Raw genomic sequence first — 18,730 nt, 5'->3', positions numbered from 1 at the left:
GTGCCTTAGTGCTTGATTCTCCCTTTCATCTTTCTCTCCAGCATATCAGCCACCCTTCGGCGAGAGAGTTGAAAGGAATTGCCTTTAAGCTTAGTGAATTTAGCCCAAAGGGCATGGAGTTCTCCATCTTCTCCAGGTTGGCCTGTTTGGAGAGGTACCGTTTGCCTTCAGTCAGCTTGAGGCTGGATCTCCTTCGAGGAATCCAGCCTTGTCATCAGTGACCTCAAGAATCTAACTTGGCTTAGGTTCTCGATGCTGCCAATTCATGCTGGGTATACCCTCAGCAACACTGGCTGTCTGCTCAATCCAGTTACCCAGCCTTTTTGGTTTGTTTTTAATTTGAGAACTCTCCTGAGAATAAACGCCTTGCTGTCCCTTAAATATTTCCAAAATTATCAATTCATTTTTCCATTTAATGAGTTTTACATTGAATTGTGTCTGAAAAGTCACGATTTACCAACATTTTAAAAAATCCATTGAGTTTTGATTTCGCTAAATGTATTTTAAAGCCCACGTTGACATTTAGCTACAGGTGCTTTCATACCTAATGTTCTTTTACCCATTGGAACTGGTGGTTTTTTAAAATATAATGTTTATATTTTATATCTCTGAGATCAGTATTGGCTTCAGGTTGCTTTTTAGCATTAGATCTCTGCAATTGCACATAGTAGGTATAGGAAGTTTTTATGCCTAATGAATGAAAATCTAAATTGAATATAATTGTCAAAATATTTTCTCCTTCTAATATTGGCGTTTTGAATGCTAGCAACATCTTGATTTTTCCAATGAGAATTATGGATATTATTAGGATTTTACCTGATCCTGAAATGGTAGGGTTCAGGGAAGAAACTTCTGTGTTGAGTTTGTAGAACTGTATTTCCTTGCTCCTCATTTAATTTCCTTTGGTTCTGATAGTATTCTTCCCTTTTACTTTGCCTAAGGGTCTAAATTAAATATCATATGATACGAAACCCTTTAAAATGGCGTCATGCTCAGAATGATGCTGGTGTTTTCTGCTGGATGCTAAGTCGTCACTACTAAGTTCTACCAAGGCTTGTTCAGAGGTTTTCAAACAGTTTCTGCATAAGGGAGAAAATATTAGCAATTTTGTGTATATGTGGTAAAAAAAAATACATTAGCTAGTGATTTTACTTATTGCCTTTTAAAGATATAAATGAAAACAGATGCCATGTGCTATCCAAAGTTTGAACACAATCAGACCTGTTACATGTATTCTTTTAATTAATTAATTAATTAATTAAGTTTTGGCTGCGTTGGGTCTTCGTCGCTACACGTGGCTTTTCTCTTAGTTGCGGCGAGTGGGGGCTACTCTTCATTGCGGTGCGCGGGCTTCTCATTGCGGTGGGCTCTCTTGCTGCGGAGCACAGGCTCTAGGCGTGTGGGCTTCAGTAGTTGTGGCACTCGGGCTCAGTAGTTGTGGCTTGCGGGCTCTAGAGCGCAGGCTCAGTAGTTGTGGCGCTCGGGCTTAGTTGCTCCGCGGCATGTGGGATCTTCGCGGACCAGGGCTTGAACCCGTGTCCCCTGCATTGGCAGGCGGATTCTTAACCACTGTGCCACCAGGGAAGTCTGTGTTACATGTATTCTGAAAGAGAAGCCCCATGGCCCTAGGAGTAACCCCTGTGTGGCGTTGCCTTCGGCATTTGGTGCTGCCACCTTCACCCCTTCCCCCACCCTCCCCCAGGCGTTTGTTTGGTGGGTCTTTTATTCCTGCCCACCGAGCTTCAAGGCTCCTTTCCATCCTTTAAGTGGTTCTCAGGATCACCCTTCCCTTAATACATGTTTCTAGATACTCTTTTCTGGCGTACCCTGTGGTTTTTTTCTTCTTTGAACTCAACGCTTGGCCCATCCTCACCTCACTTGATCTAATGATATATCTCTCTTTGCTTTTTATTCCGGGAAACACATGCCCTGGAAGTACAGAGAATGTATATACTCACTGTCATCTTCTGTTTAGATCCAATTTAGATTTATTTTGGTGTTTTCCCCCCTTTGCTTTCTGTTTTTAAGTTATATCACTTCATAGAGGGCAAAGGCTGTTGGCACTTCTAAAAGGCTCTTAATCATGCTTCTGGGTGTTGATGACCAACCTAGGAACTGTCTGTAGGGTTCTGACGGGGTTGTCCTTGCCTTGAAATTATACAGATCGGGAGGCTTTAAGTGAATCCTGGTTGTGTTGATTTAGCCACGTCATCCAGTGGGGCTGGATTCCATTTATGCTGATCTTTTGCATCTTTTTCAAAAAAATTTTATTGAAGTATAGTTGACTTACATATCTTTTGCATCTTGAAAGGCTTTTCAAGGTCTTGGCGAGTTTATAAACGGGGTGGGGGAGCATCAAGAATGTTTATTCATTGTGTGAAGTATTTTTGAAAAAAGGTAAATTGCTACAGCATTGTAGCCATGTTTTGAAGACTAAAATGTTTACGCATTCTGTTCTGTCTCCTTTTCTTCACTTTTTGGTGGTGGGTGGCATTTGTGTCTCTCTGGCACTCTTCTCTGCCACCAGCAGGCAGCCTGGCCCTCTGCTCATTTCCACCCTGGCAGATGTTCTTCATCTTCGCTCTGTTCTCCTTAACCTCCTGAGAGACGGTTCTCCTCCGTTGGTGTGCTAGATGGGACCTGGGGCCTCTTGATCCCCGTAAGTGCCCAAGCCTCTGTCTTCCTCACCAGGATGGTGACAGAGGTGGCTGGCCCAACAGGCACCTCTCCCTTGGCCCTGGCACTTCGGGTGCACGGGTACATGTGGAGCTGACATTTTTAACAAGGGCAACAGGAGCAGATGGGCGAGACAGATGGAATGGATTCTGAGAGCAGGATCAGCTTGAATCTTCTCTTCTCTTTTTATTTTAAAACAGTTATGGTAGGGCTTCCCTGGTGGCGCAGTGGTTGAGAATCTGCCTGCCAATGCAGGGGACACGGGTTCGAGCCCTGGTCTGGGAAGATCCCACATGCCGCGGAGCGGCTGGGCCCGTGAGCCACAATTACTGAGCCTGCGCGTCTGCAGCCTGTGCTCCGCAACAGGAGAGCCTGCGATAGTGAGAGGCCCGCGCACCGCGATGAAGAGTGGCCCCCGCTTGCCGCAACTAGAGAAAGCCCTCGCACAGAAACGAAGACCCAACACAGCCATAAATAAATAAATAAATAAATAAAAATTAAAAAAAAAAAGAGTTCTCATCACAAAGGAAAAAACTTAAAAAAAAAAAAAGTTATGGTAAAATTCATAGAACATTAAATGTACCATCTTATTCATTTTTACTTACGCTCAGTGGCATTAAGCACATTCTCACTGTTGTGCAACTTCCAGCACCATCCATCTTCAGAGTTTTTTCGTCCTCCCAAACTGAAACTCTGAACCCACAACTAACTCCCTGTGCCCACCCCCCTGCCAACCACCATTCTCCTTTCTGTCTATGAATCTGACTATTCTAGGTACCTTATGCAAGTGGAATCTTTCAGTATTTGACCTTCTGTGTCTGGCTTATTTCACTTAGCATGTTGTCCTCCAGGTTCATCCGTGCTGTGCATGTGTCAGAATTTCCATTCTTGAGGATGGATAATACTCTACTGTGTGTATGCACACCACATGTTGTTTTTCCATTCATCTGTCAGTTGGCACTTAGGGTTGCTTCCACCTTTTGGCGATTGTGAACACTGCTGCTATGAACACAGGTGTACAAGCATCTCTTCAAGACCCTGCCTTCAGTTCTCTTGGGTGCATCCCCAGAAGTGGAATTACTGGATCATGTGGTAATTCTGTGTTTCATTTTTTTTTTTGAGGAACTGCCATACTTCTTGCATAGCAGCTGCACCATTTTAGATTCTCACTTAGAGTGAACAGAGTTCCAAATGTTCCACATCGTCGCCAGCACTTGCTGTTTTTTGATTTGTTTTTGATGGTAGCTATTGTAACAGGTGCAAGGTGGTTGAATCCTTTATTTTCTTGAGTAAATCATAGGAGGTGGCTTTGGATGCCAGTCCTCTATGGCAGCAAGGGCTGCGTCCCCCAAACAGTTGGGCAACAGTTCCCTGAAAACAAGATGCCCGTGCGGATCTTGTGCTCTGAGTGCAGGTTTCTTTGTTGCTGGTCTCCTCTTGTTGCCTCTTTTTAATTCTTCACTTGAAAATTAGTTCAAATGCAAACCGTGTTTAGATTTATTTACAGTTTTGTAACTCCTTTCCTGTTTCCCTTTTAACAGGCTTGACTTAAGAAGTCTCTTTCAAGTAGTAAATTAATTTAGGTGGCAAGCACCCCACCCGAATTTTGTTATATGCTGGCAGTTTAGATAAATGGATATTATAATCTCAGCACATTTCTGCCCAGTGCTAGTGTGCCTATTTGCAAGAGTCTACAAAAGTGATAATATTTTGTCAGTTTGGGGCCTAGAATAAGAAGAAGAAAAATTACATATTTTCTTATTTGTATTTATAGGATGCCTGTAGGGAAGCTGAAAGTGCCGTCTGGCAGTTTACATGGCTAAATACAGATGAAGAAAGATAAGAAACCCAAAGACTTTCTTTCTAGGCATAGGGGAGAAGACAGGGTCCAGATCAGTTACTGTCAGATGTGTTGGAGATACATTCTCCATTGCGACCGAATATTATTTTTTCCCTTCAACTCACCATTTCGTTGAAGAATGGAGCCTATTTTTAATGACTTTATTGATTTGACGATTGGGTTACAGTGTGCTTTACTTACTGCTGAAATGTTTCGCTCCTGTCAGCACTTAATGTGAATAAATCTACTTTTTGGCCTCACTTTGATAGGCTGATAAAACTGCTTATATTTGCAGGAAAATTTGTTTTCCTATTTTTATGTACAGACACAGTGTGACTTTCCTTTTCAAAATCATTATATGTCATAGTGTCGCTGAGAAATAAACACATGCAGGGCTGTTATCCTTGTGTCCTATTAGAGCAACATAAAACAAAATGTGGGTTTATGCCTGAGGGATCACAAAAACAGATTTAATATTTATAATTAAGGTCAATTTTTTAATGATTTATTGATTTATTTTTTTGTTACTGTGTTAAGACTTAGCAGTTTTGGACTCAGATTTTATATGTTTTTTGAAATTATAAATATACAGTATATCCTACATTCACTGTTATGGTTTGCATATGAATTTAATATTTTGTGTCCAATGAGACCCAGTAAAAGTGCATCTTTTTTTTGTATCGCCCAGTTTATGAGCAGAGTTAGAATACATTGTGCTAATAAGTTTTACATGAAGTTTCTAGACTTTCTTATGGAAAACAATGTCACGTGTATTTATCTTTTATCAATTATAATAAATTCAGTTGGGGGGTGAGATATATCAAAATTCAAAATTTTTCACAAGACACTTCCCCTTCTAAAAATATTTCCTAGTACATATTTTGTTATTAAATAAAGAGAAATACAATTAATTTTACACATTCACTTTCACAATTTTATTTTTAAGTGCATGATAAAACTAGTAACGATACAGCATTTCATAAAGCTGGACTAGGAACCCCTCTCTAAAGATGCAAGTAGAATCTTCAGCAGCACCTGTACCACAACACCATAAAACCCATTATCAGCCAACTCTAAGATTTCTAATTCATATCTGAGTCCACAGTGAAGGGTAGAAATCATGCACTTTAAAAATAGCAGCATTAGTGAAACTATGGAAGTGCTTATACTGCTAGTGTGTGTGGGAAAAAAACCCCGGCAAATAGAGACCAATGTCGTTTTCCTTGCTACTTCACCCTTAGGAAGAAATGAACTTGCAGGAAAGTAGCAGTTCATCTAAGAAACTTGGGGAAAAGTCTCTGGGAATTATCAACCAAACTTAAAATGGCCCTCTGGGTTTTCTTTTCTTTTTTTAAAATTAATTTTTATTGGCGTATAGTTGATTTACAGTGTTGTGTTAGTCCTCTGGGTTTTCTTGGGGAGTTGTGTTCTGAAGGGACGAGTAACTTAAAGGAAGCAACTTGATTAGGGAGGAGCAGGAAACCACAAATGTTTGAACAGATTTTTGCTGGACGGCAGTTGTGTGGATCAAGGGCTTTTATGGCGGCTAACTATCTGCCCTGGGAGAAGTGGCCATAGCTTGCCTTTCCTTCAGGTGGAAGGTAGGTTCCCTGTCTCTTATTCTTTTCCCTGCTCAGAGTGAATAAATATGTTAAGTATGTGAGCAACTGTGCAGCTCTTTACTTTTCCTTTGGGAAGAAGAGAGTTGCTTAGGTATGGTATTGAGAATAGAACGCAGGAGGACTTGCATAAGCCCTCCTGCCCAGGACTAGCCCAGCACATCCTGAATCATGCAGATTGAGCCGCCTGCTAAGTGGGGAAGGAAGGAATATCATGCACAGGCATTTGATGTCTTTTTATGGGGGAACAAAAGAGTTTTGATTTTTTTCACTTGGAGTTCAGCCTGGCTATTGTGTGGTAGAGGAGGCTTAATGAATCATTGTTTAACTAAGATCCTGCCAAGTATTTGACCATTAAATAGCCTCCATGTGTATAGAGTTCTTCTCTGACAGACTCTTATTTGATTGTGATTAATTGGCATTGAATTGGTGTTTAATTACCTCCCGCGGAATCTGAGAACAGTTTGTGTTCTGATTAAGTTATATGATGTAAAACCCCCCCTGGCGCTGGGGAAGTCAGCTCTGTCCTTGCTGTACCTGCCTTAGTGCTGACACGCCGACCTCTGTGGTTGCTCAAAGCTCAGAGACTGTCTCAAAGTATCAAAAACCCGTACAAATTGGGGTTTCAGTTTTTCTTTTAATATGCAAAAGTTTTAGGAATCAAAATTCAGCAGAAGTCTGGAAAGGTTTTCTTTTTATGTTGAAATTCTTTTTAAGCTATTCATTGGGCTATGTTAAACATTTTATACCAGTGGATCAGCTTCCTCTTTTCATAATGTGTCACCGTGTACACGCACGTGAGATGTCCAGGGGGAGAGATCCACCAGCTGGACACACTGACGATGGAGGGACAGTGGGGCCGGTCTGGTTTGGGTGTCACTGCCCTTAGAGAACAGATGACAGCAGAAGAGGTAGGAGATGATCATTGTGGGGATAGAGTTCCAAATACGGGGTGGGGGGCAGGGGGAGTTGCATTTTGGCAACAAGCCAGGTCGCAGGAATGACGAGAGATACTCAAAGAAAAAACCATTATATCCCAGAAACCAGCATACAGGACTATTTCAAAAAGAAGGTCGTTAGAAGTGTTATCTGCTACGGAAAAGGTCAGGATGAGTGAGGATGGAGGGAAAGCTGGCTATTGGTTTTAGAAACTAGATGATGGGTGTAGAGAGGGCAGAAGATGGCCTGGAAGGGACTTGTGGGGTTTTTGAATCGGTCATGATTCCGTCGTTTGGCTAAGAGATAATGTGTCTCCTAAGCTTTTTATAACTGACAATAGAATACATACAATTATAACTCTTAGAGCAATATTTCCACTTATCACTTTTATCTAATTTTTGAAAGGAGTACAGTAGTTGAAAATGATTTTTTCCCCTCCTTTATTTTTCTTTTAAAAAAATCATTGAAGTATAGTTGACATACAGTGTTGTATTAGTTTTAGGTGTACTGCAAAGCGATTCAGTTATTTGTATATGTATATCTATCTATCTAGGTATCTATCTTTTTTGAGGTTCTTTTCCATTATAGGTTATTATAAGATATTGAACGTAGTGCCCTGTGCTATACAGTAGGTCTTTATTATTTATCTGTTTTGTATTTAGTAGTGTGTATCTGTTAATCCCAAACTCCTAGCCCTAGTTTATCCCCCTGTCCTTTTGGTAACCATAAGATTGTTTTCTGTCTGTGATTTGTTTCTTATTTGTATAAATTTTTTCACCCCGTCCTTTGTAATGGTGTTCTTACTTTGCAGTTTTTTCCCCCCAACAAAGGTCCACGCACTTACACTTAATACAACCCAACCACATTTGTGTAACATCTGTTGGTGGTCCCCAGATATTCACACGATACGCTGGAGATCAACTGAGATCAGATTTGGGTGTTGGTTGATCCCACTCCAGCTCACCTTCAGTCACTTTACATTGGGTGGGTAGTGGGAGGGACGATTGTCTTAAAGTTTAGTCACATTCTCACACCAAATGTTTTGCTGTCCTGTTTCTGAGCATTACATGTCCTTGTACGTGTATTAGAGATGGGACGGGTTGATTTCGCATGTTGAATGGTAACTTCCTGATATGTGCCTTTGTGGAAGTGGGACTTCTCTGCTTAGATGAAAGCTTTATTAATAGGTGGTTTTGCCTGCATCGCTGTGGGAGCACATTCCCCAGGTGAGACTGCTCCACGTTCCCCCCACCCCAAACCCCCTCCGATCCCCATTCTTCGGGAGATATGAGATAGAGACTGCGCATTTTGCCTTAAAAGGTGGCCAAGGTGCACTGGGCCAGGAAACAAAGACCTTAGAGACAGAGTGGTGCATTCCTGTGGCAGGAGGAGCCCTGTGATAGGTGGTGTCCTGTTCCCTCAGAATCGGCAGTTCTCACCTGGCCCACGTCTCTCATGGCCACCCCACTTCCTGTGGTTCATGGTTTAGGTATCCCCTGAAATCATGCAAACTGCGCACATGGGCATTTTCCAGTGGACACGCTCTGTAGGTTTCACCAAACCTGCAGTGTTTCAGAGCCGCTGTCTTAGAGATTTTTCTGCCTTTTGCTGTCCATTCCTGACCTTATGTGAGCTGTGAGCCAAACTCCTGCATGACATGTGCACGAGATCCAGCGGTAAAGGAACTAGCCTGGTCTAGCTTCCTGACCCTTTTCCCCCCGATGCTTAGGAGACGTAAAATATCATGGCGGCGGCAGCAGCACGGTTTTCTGTGTCAATCTGTGGGCTGTATCCACTCCTTCAAGGTCAGTCCCCTTCCAAACTTAGCAGTGCCTGATGTGACTTGCCCTGTGTCACAGGACAGGGTAAGGCCTGGAATGAGGTGGCTCTCAAGCCCTGGACTTTGCTTCTGTCCTCATTCATTCTTTTTCAGTCATTTGTTCACTTGTTAATGCATTCATTCCATCTTCAATAACTTGTATAATTTAATTTTGAGGTGGGGTTATTTTAAATGTTTTGCTTTAATTATGGTTAGCCAAGAGAGAATTCCTGGAACTCTTGTAACTCTTCTAATACTCAAAGCTTTCAGCATCCAGTGGATGCTAATGGATTCAACGTTAGCCAATCAGAAGGGGCTGGGCTGTCAAAGGCCAGTTTGACGATCACCGTTCATACCAGCTTAACGCCAGCCCTGCCTATGATTTTACTGTCTCATCCTTATTAGTACATTTTGAATAGAGTTTTCAGATGTGTCCAGTAAAATAGCTCTGTGTCATAGATGTGACGACGTGAATTTTCTTCGTCTCCGTAACCCTGGGTGCAAGTCCCAACCTGGCTACTTTACAGCCGAGTGTCATTGAATTAATTTCCTCCTGCCTCTAAGCTTAAGCTGCCTCTTCTGTAAAATGGGGACACCATCTCGCTCATAGTTTTGAGATGATGCGTACGTAGTTTCCGGCACTTAACTTGGTGCTCATGTGGTGTTGGTGGTGTTCTAGAAACCAAGCAGAACGACCACAAGAAAAAAAATCCCACCAGATCTCTGGTGTGTAGCACAGGCAGCCTGGTGAACCTGTGCAGGGTTTGTCTGTGGGCACAGAGGCCAAGACAGAATTGGTCCTCGGCTGTCGGCTGGGAGCTCTCAGACTCTCTCTGGCCTGGGTCGGATGTGTAAGATGCACGCTGGCTCCACCAGGCCCCCTCCTCAGGACTCCCTCCTCACAACCACGGCTTTGACAAGAGAAGTCGGACCTCTTTGTGACTCTAGGCAGTTTTCAGCAGGGGCCCCTTAACACTACACTCTTCTCCACGCCCGTTCGCACACAGGTTCTCCCCTGTCTTAGCTCTCCAGCTGGGCAAATATTTGTCCTCCCACCCGGACAAACTCCGCTGTCCGTCAGTCCGTCCTCTGGCCTCCTCCTAAGTGCTCAGGCTGTGTCTCCTCCAGGAGAACCCATTAGCCTGGCCCTGCCTAAGCCTGCAAATCAGTGACACTGCCTGGTGTCACCCACTGCTGCCGTGGCCCCGTCTTCGCGCTCTGCCACCAGCATCTTGGATCGCGGTGCCGGGCCCAGCGTCTCTGCACGCGGGCCGCCGAGCTGAGGTGTCGGCGCGGCCACTTCGCACCGCGGACTCTGGTCTGAAGGGCCGGGTGCAGGGCCGGCAGGCTGCACGAGGCAGCGTGTGAACAAGTGAAACTTGCTGAAGCTCAAAGGAAAAGAAAAAAGGTTGGACTTGGTGTTATGACCCAGATTCTATTTTCATTTCCCAGGAATTGTTAATGGCCTTTGCTGGTAAGAGTATGGCGAACGAGGCACTTCATATGTATTTCCCCATGCGTTTCCCCGGGTTGGAAAACAACACCCAGCAGAAGAGAGTGCGTGAAATAGCAATAGATATTGAGATTTGGAAACAAACCATTTATTTATAGAAAGGCCCGTTGTATAGATTCATACAGAATATGCTCAAGCACCCTCTGCATGTGAGGCATTGGTCCAGGCACTGGGGTAACAGCAGTGAATGAAACGGGTAAAACTCCTGCCTTAATAATGTCTATATTATAATTCAATTTCTGTGACTAAAATGGAGACAAGTGGTTATTAGCTTCTGGAAGCAAAGAATGGAATTTCAAGGGGCCGTGAGAATTCCCTGTCAATCCAGTAGTTAGGGCTCTGCGACTTCATTGCCCAGGGCCCGGGTTCAATCCCTGCTGAGCCACTCGGCCAAAATAAATAAATACAGGGGACATAATTGTACATGTTGATAAAACCCGATTAAAGGTTCTTGAGACAGAACATCATCAGAAACGTTCAGGTTGTTCCTTGTTACTCACAGTGTGGTCCTTTGACCAGCCAGCATCAACATTACCCTGGGAGTTCTTAGAAATCAGGAATCTCAGACCTCACCCAGACAGAGCTCTTGAGAAGTTACATTTTAATCCAGGTGCCTTGGAGATTTTCATACAGATTATAGCTTAGAAGCATTGTTTTGTGTGTCTTGGGCTCTTTGTGATCAAACTTCACTTGGATGCACAGGAGGCTTCAAGGTCCTGGAACTTTCACCCCTGTGTTTATACATCGAACACGACTAGAGTGCTGGTGGACTCCGTAGTGATCAGAATTAATCTTTCCAACTGTGCCCCCGATTGACATGTACAAGATGGTCACTAAGTGGGTTCCAGGTCTTACTATATATCTCCCTTCAGGATGAGCCCCGTTTGAAATAATTCATTTCGTAGATTTGTTTTAGGTTTTTGTGTAAGAGTGTATCTGCACAGAAGCGTTCCTATTTTTAAAAAGAAGGTTGGAAAGCCAGTGCCTTTGTGGTGGTTTATTAGTAAACCCCACCTTCTGCCTTGCCCAGCACTTTGCATTTTGTTATAGATTGTGTGAGAAATGTGGTCCGTGTTTACAAAGGGTGTATAATCTAGATGTAAACTCAAGACTAAATATACATGAAAAGTAGTCAAACCACTAAATAGATTATACTATGATATGTTCTGAGAATGTACCCAGACCCCAGGTGGAATCTGGAAGCTTGCTGAAACAGTCCCTCACCAAACAAACTGTCAGAAAATCTATGCCTTTAAACATGAGAATCACTTATGTCTTTGCTGAGAGTGTGTGGAGTCTTCTTTTTGGCTCTCCTTGGATGTAGGGTTTCCTCAGTCCTCAGCTCTAAAAGGAAAAATGGAAGTTGGTGGCAAGCTCTGGGCAATAACACAATGTATCAGCTGAAAGCACAGTATTATAAAAATATTTTTGTTAAAAAAGTAGTTGGGTGGAGGTTGGAGTGCAACTTCAGTAGCCTTAAGCAGCCCCAAAGGCTATTGCCATGTTTAAAAACAGTTTAACTATTAATGCTCAAAATAAAAAAGGTTAGTTTTGTTACTTAAAAGGGTAATTAGTAATTCGAAAATTTAACTGTACAATTTCCCCAACTAATTTTAGAAAGCAAGTCTCTTGTTGGACATGTGGCGCTTTTTCTAGTCTAGGCTTTTGGGTTGCTAGGGGCAGAATCTACACAAGTTAGTTCAGATGAGGAGACCTTGATGGAAAGGAAATGGGCATCTCCTGGAGCTGGAACGATGCTGAGTTTCCTGAAACTGAAGCTGGGAACTGGGGTCCTCATGGGAGCTGGGGCCGTTGTCACAGGGCTCATGCCCAAAGCCACTTTGCCTCTGATCTTTGCTGGGTAGGGCGAGGCTGGTTCACTTTCCGGGCTTCTCTCCTGGCCTTGTATTGCTTGAGAGGGGAAATCGGAATGACTAGGTGGCCGGTCAGTGAGTTGGCTTCCCCTGGGGAGAGAAAAAATTAAAATTGCACATAATACATTATAGACTTGTTTCAGGCTTGTTCAGGTTGTTTTCTACTTCTGACTTGCCAAATGTGCCACACTGAATATCTTTGACGCACTCGTTAACTCCTGGGTATATGTTCCTAGAAATGGAATTTCTGGGTCAGAAGAGGTACACTCTTAGAGTTGTTTATACATACTGCATGTTGGTCCCCAATATCTTCCTATGTAGTACAGATGGGAGCGATGTGGGTGTTCATTATACCCACATCTAAAATGTGACCTGGCCACCAGAATTTATCGCGATTGTTGGCTCTGTGCTTGGATATGCAAGACGGGAGAGGTGGTGATACCACTTGATTATTAAGGTAATCAAGCAGTACCTGGGGTATTGATTTTAATACTGGGCACAAGGCATTAACTGAGACTGTCCATCTGAGTCTGGACAAGAGGCAGAAACCAAGATAGGACACCGAGGTTTATGAGGGATCATTGAGGCACCAAGGAGTAGTTGCTGGAAAGGATATGATTCACTTCATTCAAGTATTTGAAAGGCTGTCATATCAAGAGAAATTAGGTTCACTTTGTGTGGTTATAAGGGCAGAATAAGCAGCACAGCTTGGATGTTCCAGGAAGGCAAGATTTGGTTTAATGTAAGAAAGCCCTGTTTAACAGAACGGTCTGAAAATGCATTGGGTTCCCCATGTTCACGTGAACTGCCCTTCCCTCTACCTCCCTGGAGATACTCCAGCAGGGGCCACGTGTCATTTGGGTGAAGAGTCATGGCATGTGTGTGAAGCGAATTCATCATTAGGATTTCATTTGGAGAGTTTTGAGAAAAGTTTAGTACTATGAGGCCATGAACTTGGAATCACACCTCTGGTTACAACAGTCTATTTCAGAGCCACGTGAAATATTCTGCAAACACCATTCGTTCTCTTAATATTTCTTAGTGCAAAGAAGTAACTGTTGAGGACTTCCCTGGTGGCGCAGTGGTTAAGAATCCACCTGCCAATGCAGGAGACATGGGTTTGATCCCTGGTTTGGGAAGATTCCACATGCCCTGGAGCAACTAAGCCCATGCGCCACAACTACTGAGCCCGCGTGCTGCAAGTACTGAAGCCCACGCGCCTAGAGCCTGTGTTCTGCAAGAAGAGAAGCCACTGCAAAGAGAAGCCCACGCACCACAACGAAGAGTAGCCCCCGCTCACCACAACTAGAGAAAGCCCTTGGGCAGCAATGAAGACCCAAGGCAACAACCCCCACCAAAAAAACAAATAAATAAATAAAAAGAAGAATAAGAAGAAGTAACTATTGAACTTTTTGATCTCACATTTTCTATACTTAGCTCATTGGTGAATGAGAGTTTAGTTTTTTGATGATCTTTGACATTCTGTTCAGTTTCTGTAGTTGCTACGAGGGGAGATGGGTTTTTCTCATTGTTTTTGCTTTGCTTGTATTTTATACTCTTTGCCAACCCTTGGTCTCTCAGACATTATGACTCCCACATCTGGTGAATGGTAAAGGGGTGGTTGACACTGTTCATCCCTGAGTAGCCAATATCTCTTTTAACACTTTCTAAGACAAATTGTACTTGTTTCCAAATTCTGCCTACGTTAAAAAGTTGTATTTTTCCATTGAAGAAATCACAAGAATTTAAACTATGTCTTTAACTTTTTTTTTTTTTTTAATTTTTATTTATTTATGGCTGTGTTGGGTCTTCGTTTCTCTGCAAGGGCTTTCTCTCGTTGCGGCAAGCGGGGGCCACTCTTCATCGCGGTGCGCGGGCCTCTCACTGTCGCGGCCTCTCGTTGCGGAGCACAGGCTCCAGACGCGCAGGCTCAGTAGTTGTGGCTCACGGGCCCAGTCGCTGCGCAGCATGTGGGATCCTCCCAGACCAGGGCTCGAACCCGTGTCCCCCGCATTGGCAGGCAGACTCCCAACCACTGCGCCACCAGGGAAGCCCATATGTCTTTAACATTTTTTGACATGTATATTCCTTACTTGGGCATTGCTGCTTTGAGAAGGTAAAAAATAACTAAATGGGCCACGATATGCATAAGAATATGTGGGGAAATTGCACATCTGATTTTAATGTTCCTAAAGCAGAATTGATTAAATGATTCCCATCTTCTTGCCCCTCGAAGTGTGATCTGGGAAATAGCAGAAAGGGGGTCACCTGACAGCTGGGAAAAATTGCAGACTCTCTAGCTCCACCCAACACTCCTGAATCAGCAAGTGCATTTTAACAAGTGGACCTTCCTACAGTGTCTGGTAGACTTTCCGAGGTGACATGATGCTGCAGAACCTGGGGGGAATAGTCATTATCTCACCTTGGTGGTTGAGCACCTGTTAACTCACCGGGCATTGTGACTGGCTTCTTTCACCTGCACGAGCCCATTTAATCCTGAGAATCACCTTCTAAAGCAGGCATTCCTAGAGGCTCCGAAAATTTGTCCCTGGTCCTCCAAAGGTGTCACTAAAAGTCAGTTTCCGGAGTCTGTATTTCCTAAGCCTGAGACAGGAGAATTGAGGCCCGGCCTGTAACGGCGAAAGCCTCCAATGTCTGCAGCTCCCAGCTTGGGCGCACCCTGTGCCTCCGGTGAGCCAGGCGCCCTGTGGAGGGCGGCCCAGCCGGCCCAGCCCGGCAGCGGAACCTCAGCGCCCAGCCTCTGCTCATTCAGGGTCCAGCTGGGGCTTGGTGTGAAGGGCCTCGGGAGGAAGTCGCCTCTGACAGAGGTCAGGAAGAGCACCTAGATGTCCCACATCTCACCTGCAGGCTGGCCTCCTGGAGCCTTCATTACGAAAGAAATTCAGGGGCCTAGATAAACACATTTCTCAGGAGTTGCTACGCCAAAGTAGGCTGTGTGCGTGCCTGCGTGTGTTGTTACTTCAGTGCCTTTAAATTTAATCATTAAACAGACCAGATATTTATTACAAATTAGTTCTCATCTTCCAATCCTGCAGCCTTCAGAGTATACTGTTTTGGTGAATTTTGAGAAGGGAAATAAAAGCAATAAGAAATGATCTTTTAGTCATCAAGTAATATTTGTTTTCCTGCTTCCATCCCTCTGGTCTTCTTGGATGCTTAAGCACGAGTCGTGTGTTCTTTCACACTTGGTGTGCCTCTGAAAACAACTTATTGCCCTGGTAGTAATCGCACAGCTTGGAAATTGGAAGAATCCCAAATTTCCCAAAATGTAAGGTGCTCTTCACCATCCTGGGGATTAAAAAATTGCAGAGAGGTTGTAATTAGTTTTCTTTTTTTTTAAAGTATCTCTTAGCAAAATTAATTCTGATAAATCAAAGTTAGTGTAACAATTAGGAGTAATTTATGAATTTTAAATTGTTTACCGCCTCTAGCACTTGAAGTCTTAAATAGGATGGATGTAAAAGGACGAAACATTCTAAAATCCACCAACCCTTCCTGATACTTCCACAAGATCTTCTCCCCCCCCACCTTTAAAAATAAGGGCCAAAAATTTCAACTGCCCACTCACTGCCATTGGTATTTTAATATCTCTTTAGGTAACGTCTATTTTTTTTCTTTACCACTGACATTGGCTTATTTCATATGACTCTATAATATATTAAATACATATGCATTTAAAATATTGTTTTGATTTGTTCATGAATTGTTTCTCTTAAAGGGCCTGTCTGGGGAAATGAGTAATTTCTCATATCCTGTTCTTGCAGGAAGAATTTTGAATCGTTTCTCCAAAGACATTGGGCATATGGATGACTTGCTGCCCCTGACATTTCTTGATTTCATCCAGGTAACGTAACGGTCATTTCAGAGTTCTCACAGCGCAAAGCAAAGTGCCTGTTTTTCAAGGCCTTTTCACAGGGACTGAGATGGGCCTTTCAGCCTGACTGTGTTATCGTAATTAAGTGAAAGGTGTGGTTGTGATCGGGAGGCTGAGTTAACATGAGTGACACCTGCTGTAGGAGTGGCTACACAGTCAAGGTGGGTTCGAAGCAGCAACATGCTTGGTAAGTGGTTCTCCCGCTGCCGTTCAGGTATCTGGCGTGGATTCCCTTTACTGTGAGTGAGCACATTTCACAACAGAGAAACAATCACCTCTCATGGTAGCCTAGATTAACTAAATTATGCATCGGATTACCACAAAGGACAAATATTTACTGCACCGTTTTTTTTTTTTTTTTTGTATAAAGCCAGGTGTGGTTACTTACAAAGAAAAGATTAGTAATAATGTGAAAATAATACTTTAACAAGGACAATAGAGAGCAGTTATGGAAGATACAAAGCCTTTAAAAGCAAGTACCTTTAAGCCAATAATTTGAGTAAGGGATCAAACTCATCTCAGAAGATGTCTTTTTTGTTTTTGTAGACAGCTTTTCTTTTAACACATTGATTGCTCTGTCTTAAGGTGTCTTTAAAAAAACAAACCTTCAATCCCACAGAAATACCTTCTACACAGCCTTTGTTTTGTCTGTGGACTTGGAGTTTCTAAAGAATGGTGTTAGGTCATCTGAGCTCTAATCTCATTGAGTACTGTTGTGCGTTTGGGCTGTTTTTCTCTGTTGTTTAATTCTGTCTACTTTTAAGTGATTCAGGCTGAGGGGACTTTCTTTTTCATTTCCAAGTGTTTTGGACATCAAAAAGCATTTATCAAAAGGTGTATATTTTCTAAAATCCCAGCTGCTGCTGCTAATATTGATACTTCCTAAGTTTGAAGCCTTTTCACTTTCCCTAAGTGCCAGTTAACATGAACCCATTTTGAGACCAGGAAGGAGAAATGCTGCGGTTATGGCTTGATGCTCCCCATGCCCCCATTTTTTATTTCAATGCTCAAGTGCTCTTTAAGTCAAAACTTAGGGTCTCTCCTGGAGCCATTTTTATAAAAGGAGCCACAGATACTTAATTTGGAAAATCAGCTATGTCAGAAATATCAGTAATAGGCCTGAGATTATTCTAGCCATTCCTGTTAGTCACAAAGAAATGTGCCAATGAATGTAGACTATGGGCAGAGGCCTCCACTGTTTACCAATGTGAAGTAAGCTGTGATTTAGAGGCAGAGTCTTCCTGTTCTTCTTTTTAACCCGAGGGACAAGGGTCTTACTTAATCTTGGTGAAACGTAAATACCAGTAGTTCCAATTAGCTGATTTCTTGAATCTAATTGCAATAGTAAATCTCAATATTATTGTCTTCAAGAAAGGAGTTTTTGTATAAAGGATGACTCAGTTATCAATTATGATAAAGGTCTATTGTCACTTGTTTTGTTTCCAGGTGTCTTTAAGAAGGCTCCCATAATCCCTTCAGGAAGAAATATTTTCTCCTTTAAAAGATAGTATTAGTTAAATATAAAAGCCCTGATCCCTGCCATTGTTGTTGATTCTTTGAGAGACATTTCCCAACATTCATTGTTTAAATGGTTGTCGGGAGGAATCAGGTGAAACTTAATAAACGATGCAGTAACCGGTTCATCTTACTTTGTGTGCAGAAGCCTTCCTCCAGAGGATTTGCATTCAATGAGTGGGGTTTTGACGAGGTATCACTGGGATCATTTTGAAGTATTTGGACCTGTTGCTATATTAGCAAGCAAAGATTTTTATTAAAGCCACAAAAATGAAGTTAACCTGCCCTCAAAGAAAGGCCAACAAAAATCAAAATGTAAATTGATTTTTTTTTCCTCTTTTTTTTGAATTTGGATAGGACACTGTAAAGACGAAAAGAACCCAGTGGTGATCTGGGACTCTTAATGGAATCATGTAAACTTAAAATAAACACTATTATGGTAAGCACATAGAATGAAAACTAATTTTCCAAATCAAATACATTATATTCAATTCATTTTCCCCAATCAACCAAATGTTTAAAACCTGTTAGTTATAACAGCAATCTTCTGGAAATTAATTAGAAGCCTATTAGCTCTGCTAGCTGAGCTGAACCGAATGAAGAGGGTTGCTCGTTACATTTCTAAATAGGCTCCCGAATTAAAGCAAAGGAAGGTCAAAATGACAATCAGCTTGACTCACCTTATGGCTTTGCTTAAGAGGTGGATCTATTTTTTTTTTTTTAAGGAGTTAATTTTTTTTTAAGGAAATTTTATCCACTTGGACTCAGTCCTCTAATTTAAAAAGTCAGGATAAAAGGTATCCTGAATATTATCTTTGTTAACAATAACACCCTCTCAAGTGCATAGCAATCTGAAATGGAAGCGACTTTTAGGTCTCTTGTCTGGCCCATCAGCTTCTCTGAAGAGTTTTGTCATCCCCTTTCCGAACTGAGATAGAAAATTTCTTGTGTGCCTTTGATTTTAATGTCATTAGCAAAACGGGCCGCTGACATCAGGAGACCCTGGGTTTTAATGTCTCTCATCTGATTCTTAGGGTCAG

General features: G+C 42.6%; 1 protein-coding gene across 4 annotated transcripts in view; it reads left to right on the top strand.

Moving 5' to 3' along the window:
* ABCC4 (ATP binding cassette subfamily C member 4 (PEL blood group)) overlaps positions 1-18,730 on the top strand; it is a 220,644-nt gene that overhangs the window by 135,574 nt on the left and 66,340 nt on the right. For all 4 annotated transcript variants that reach the window (XM_082366071.1, XM_082366074.1, XM_082366073.1 and 1 more), the window contains one exon: positions 16,066-16,145. In XM_082366071.1, the coding sequence (XP_082222197.1) occupies positions 16,066-16,145 (80 nt within the window). The remainder of the gene's footprint in view (positions 1-16,065; positions 16,146-18,730) is intronic.

This window comes from Balaenoptera borealis (genome assembly GCF_965194805.1).
Source record: "Balaenoptera borealis genome assembly, chromosome: 18".
In the NCBI taxonomy this organism is placed as follows: domain Eukaryota; kingdom Metazoa; phylum Chordata; class Mammalia; order Artiodactyla; family Balaenopteridae; genus Balaenoptera; species Balaenoptera borealis.
This window is presented reverse-complemented; position numbering and strand designations above follow the sequence as displayed.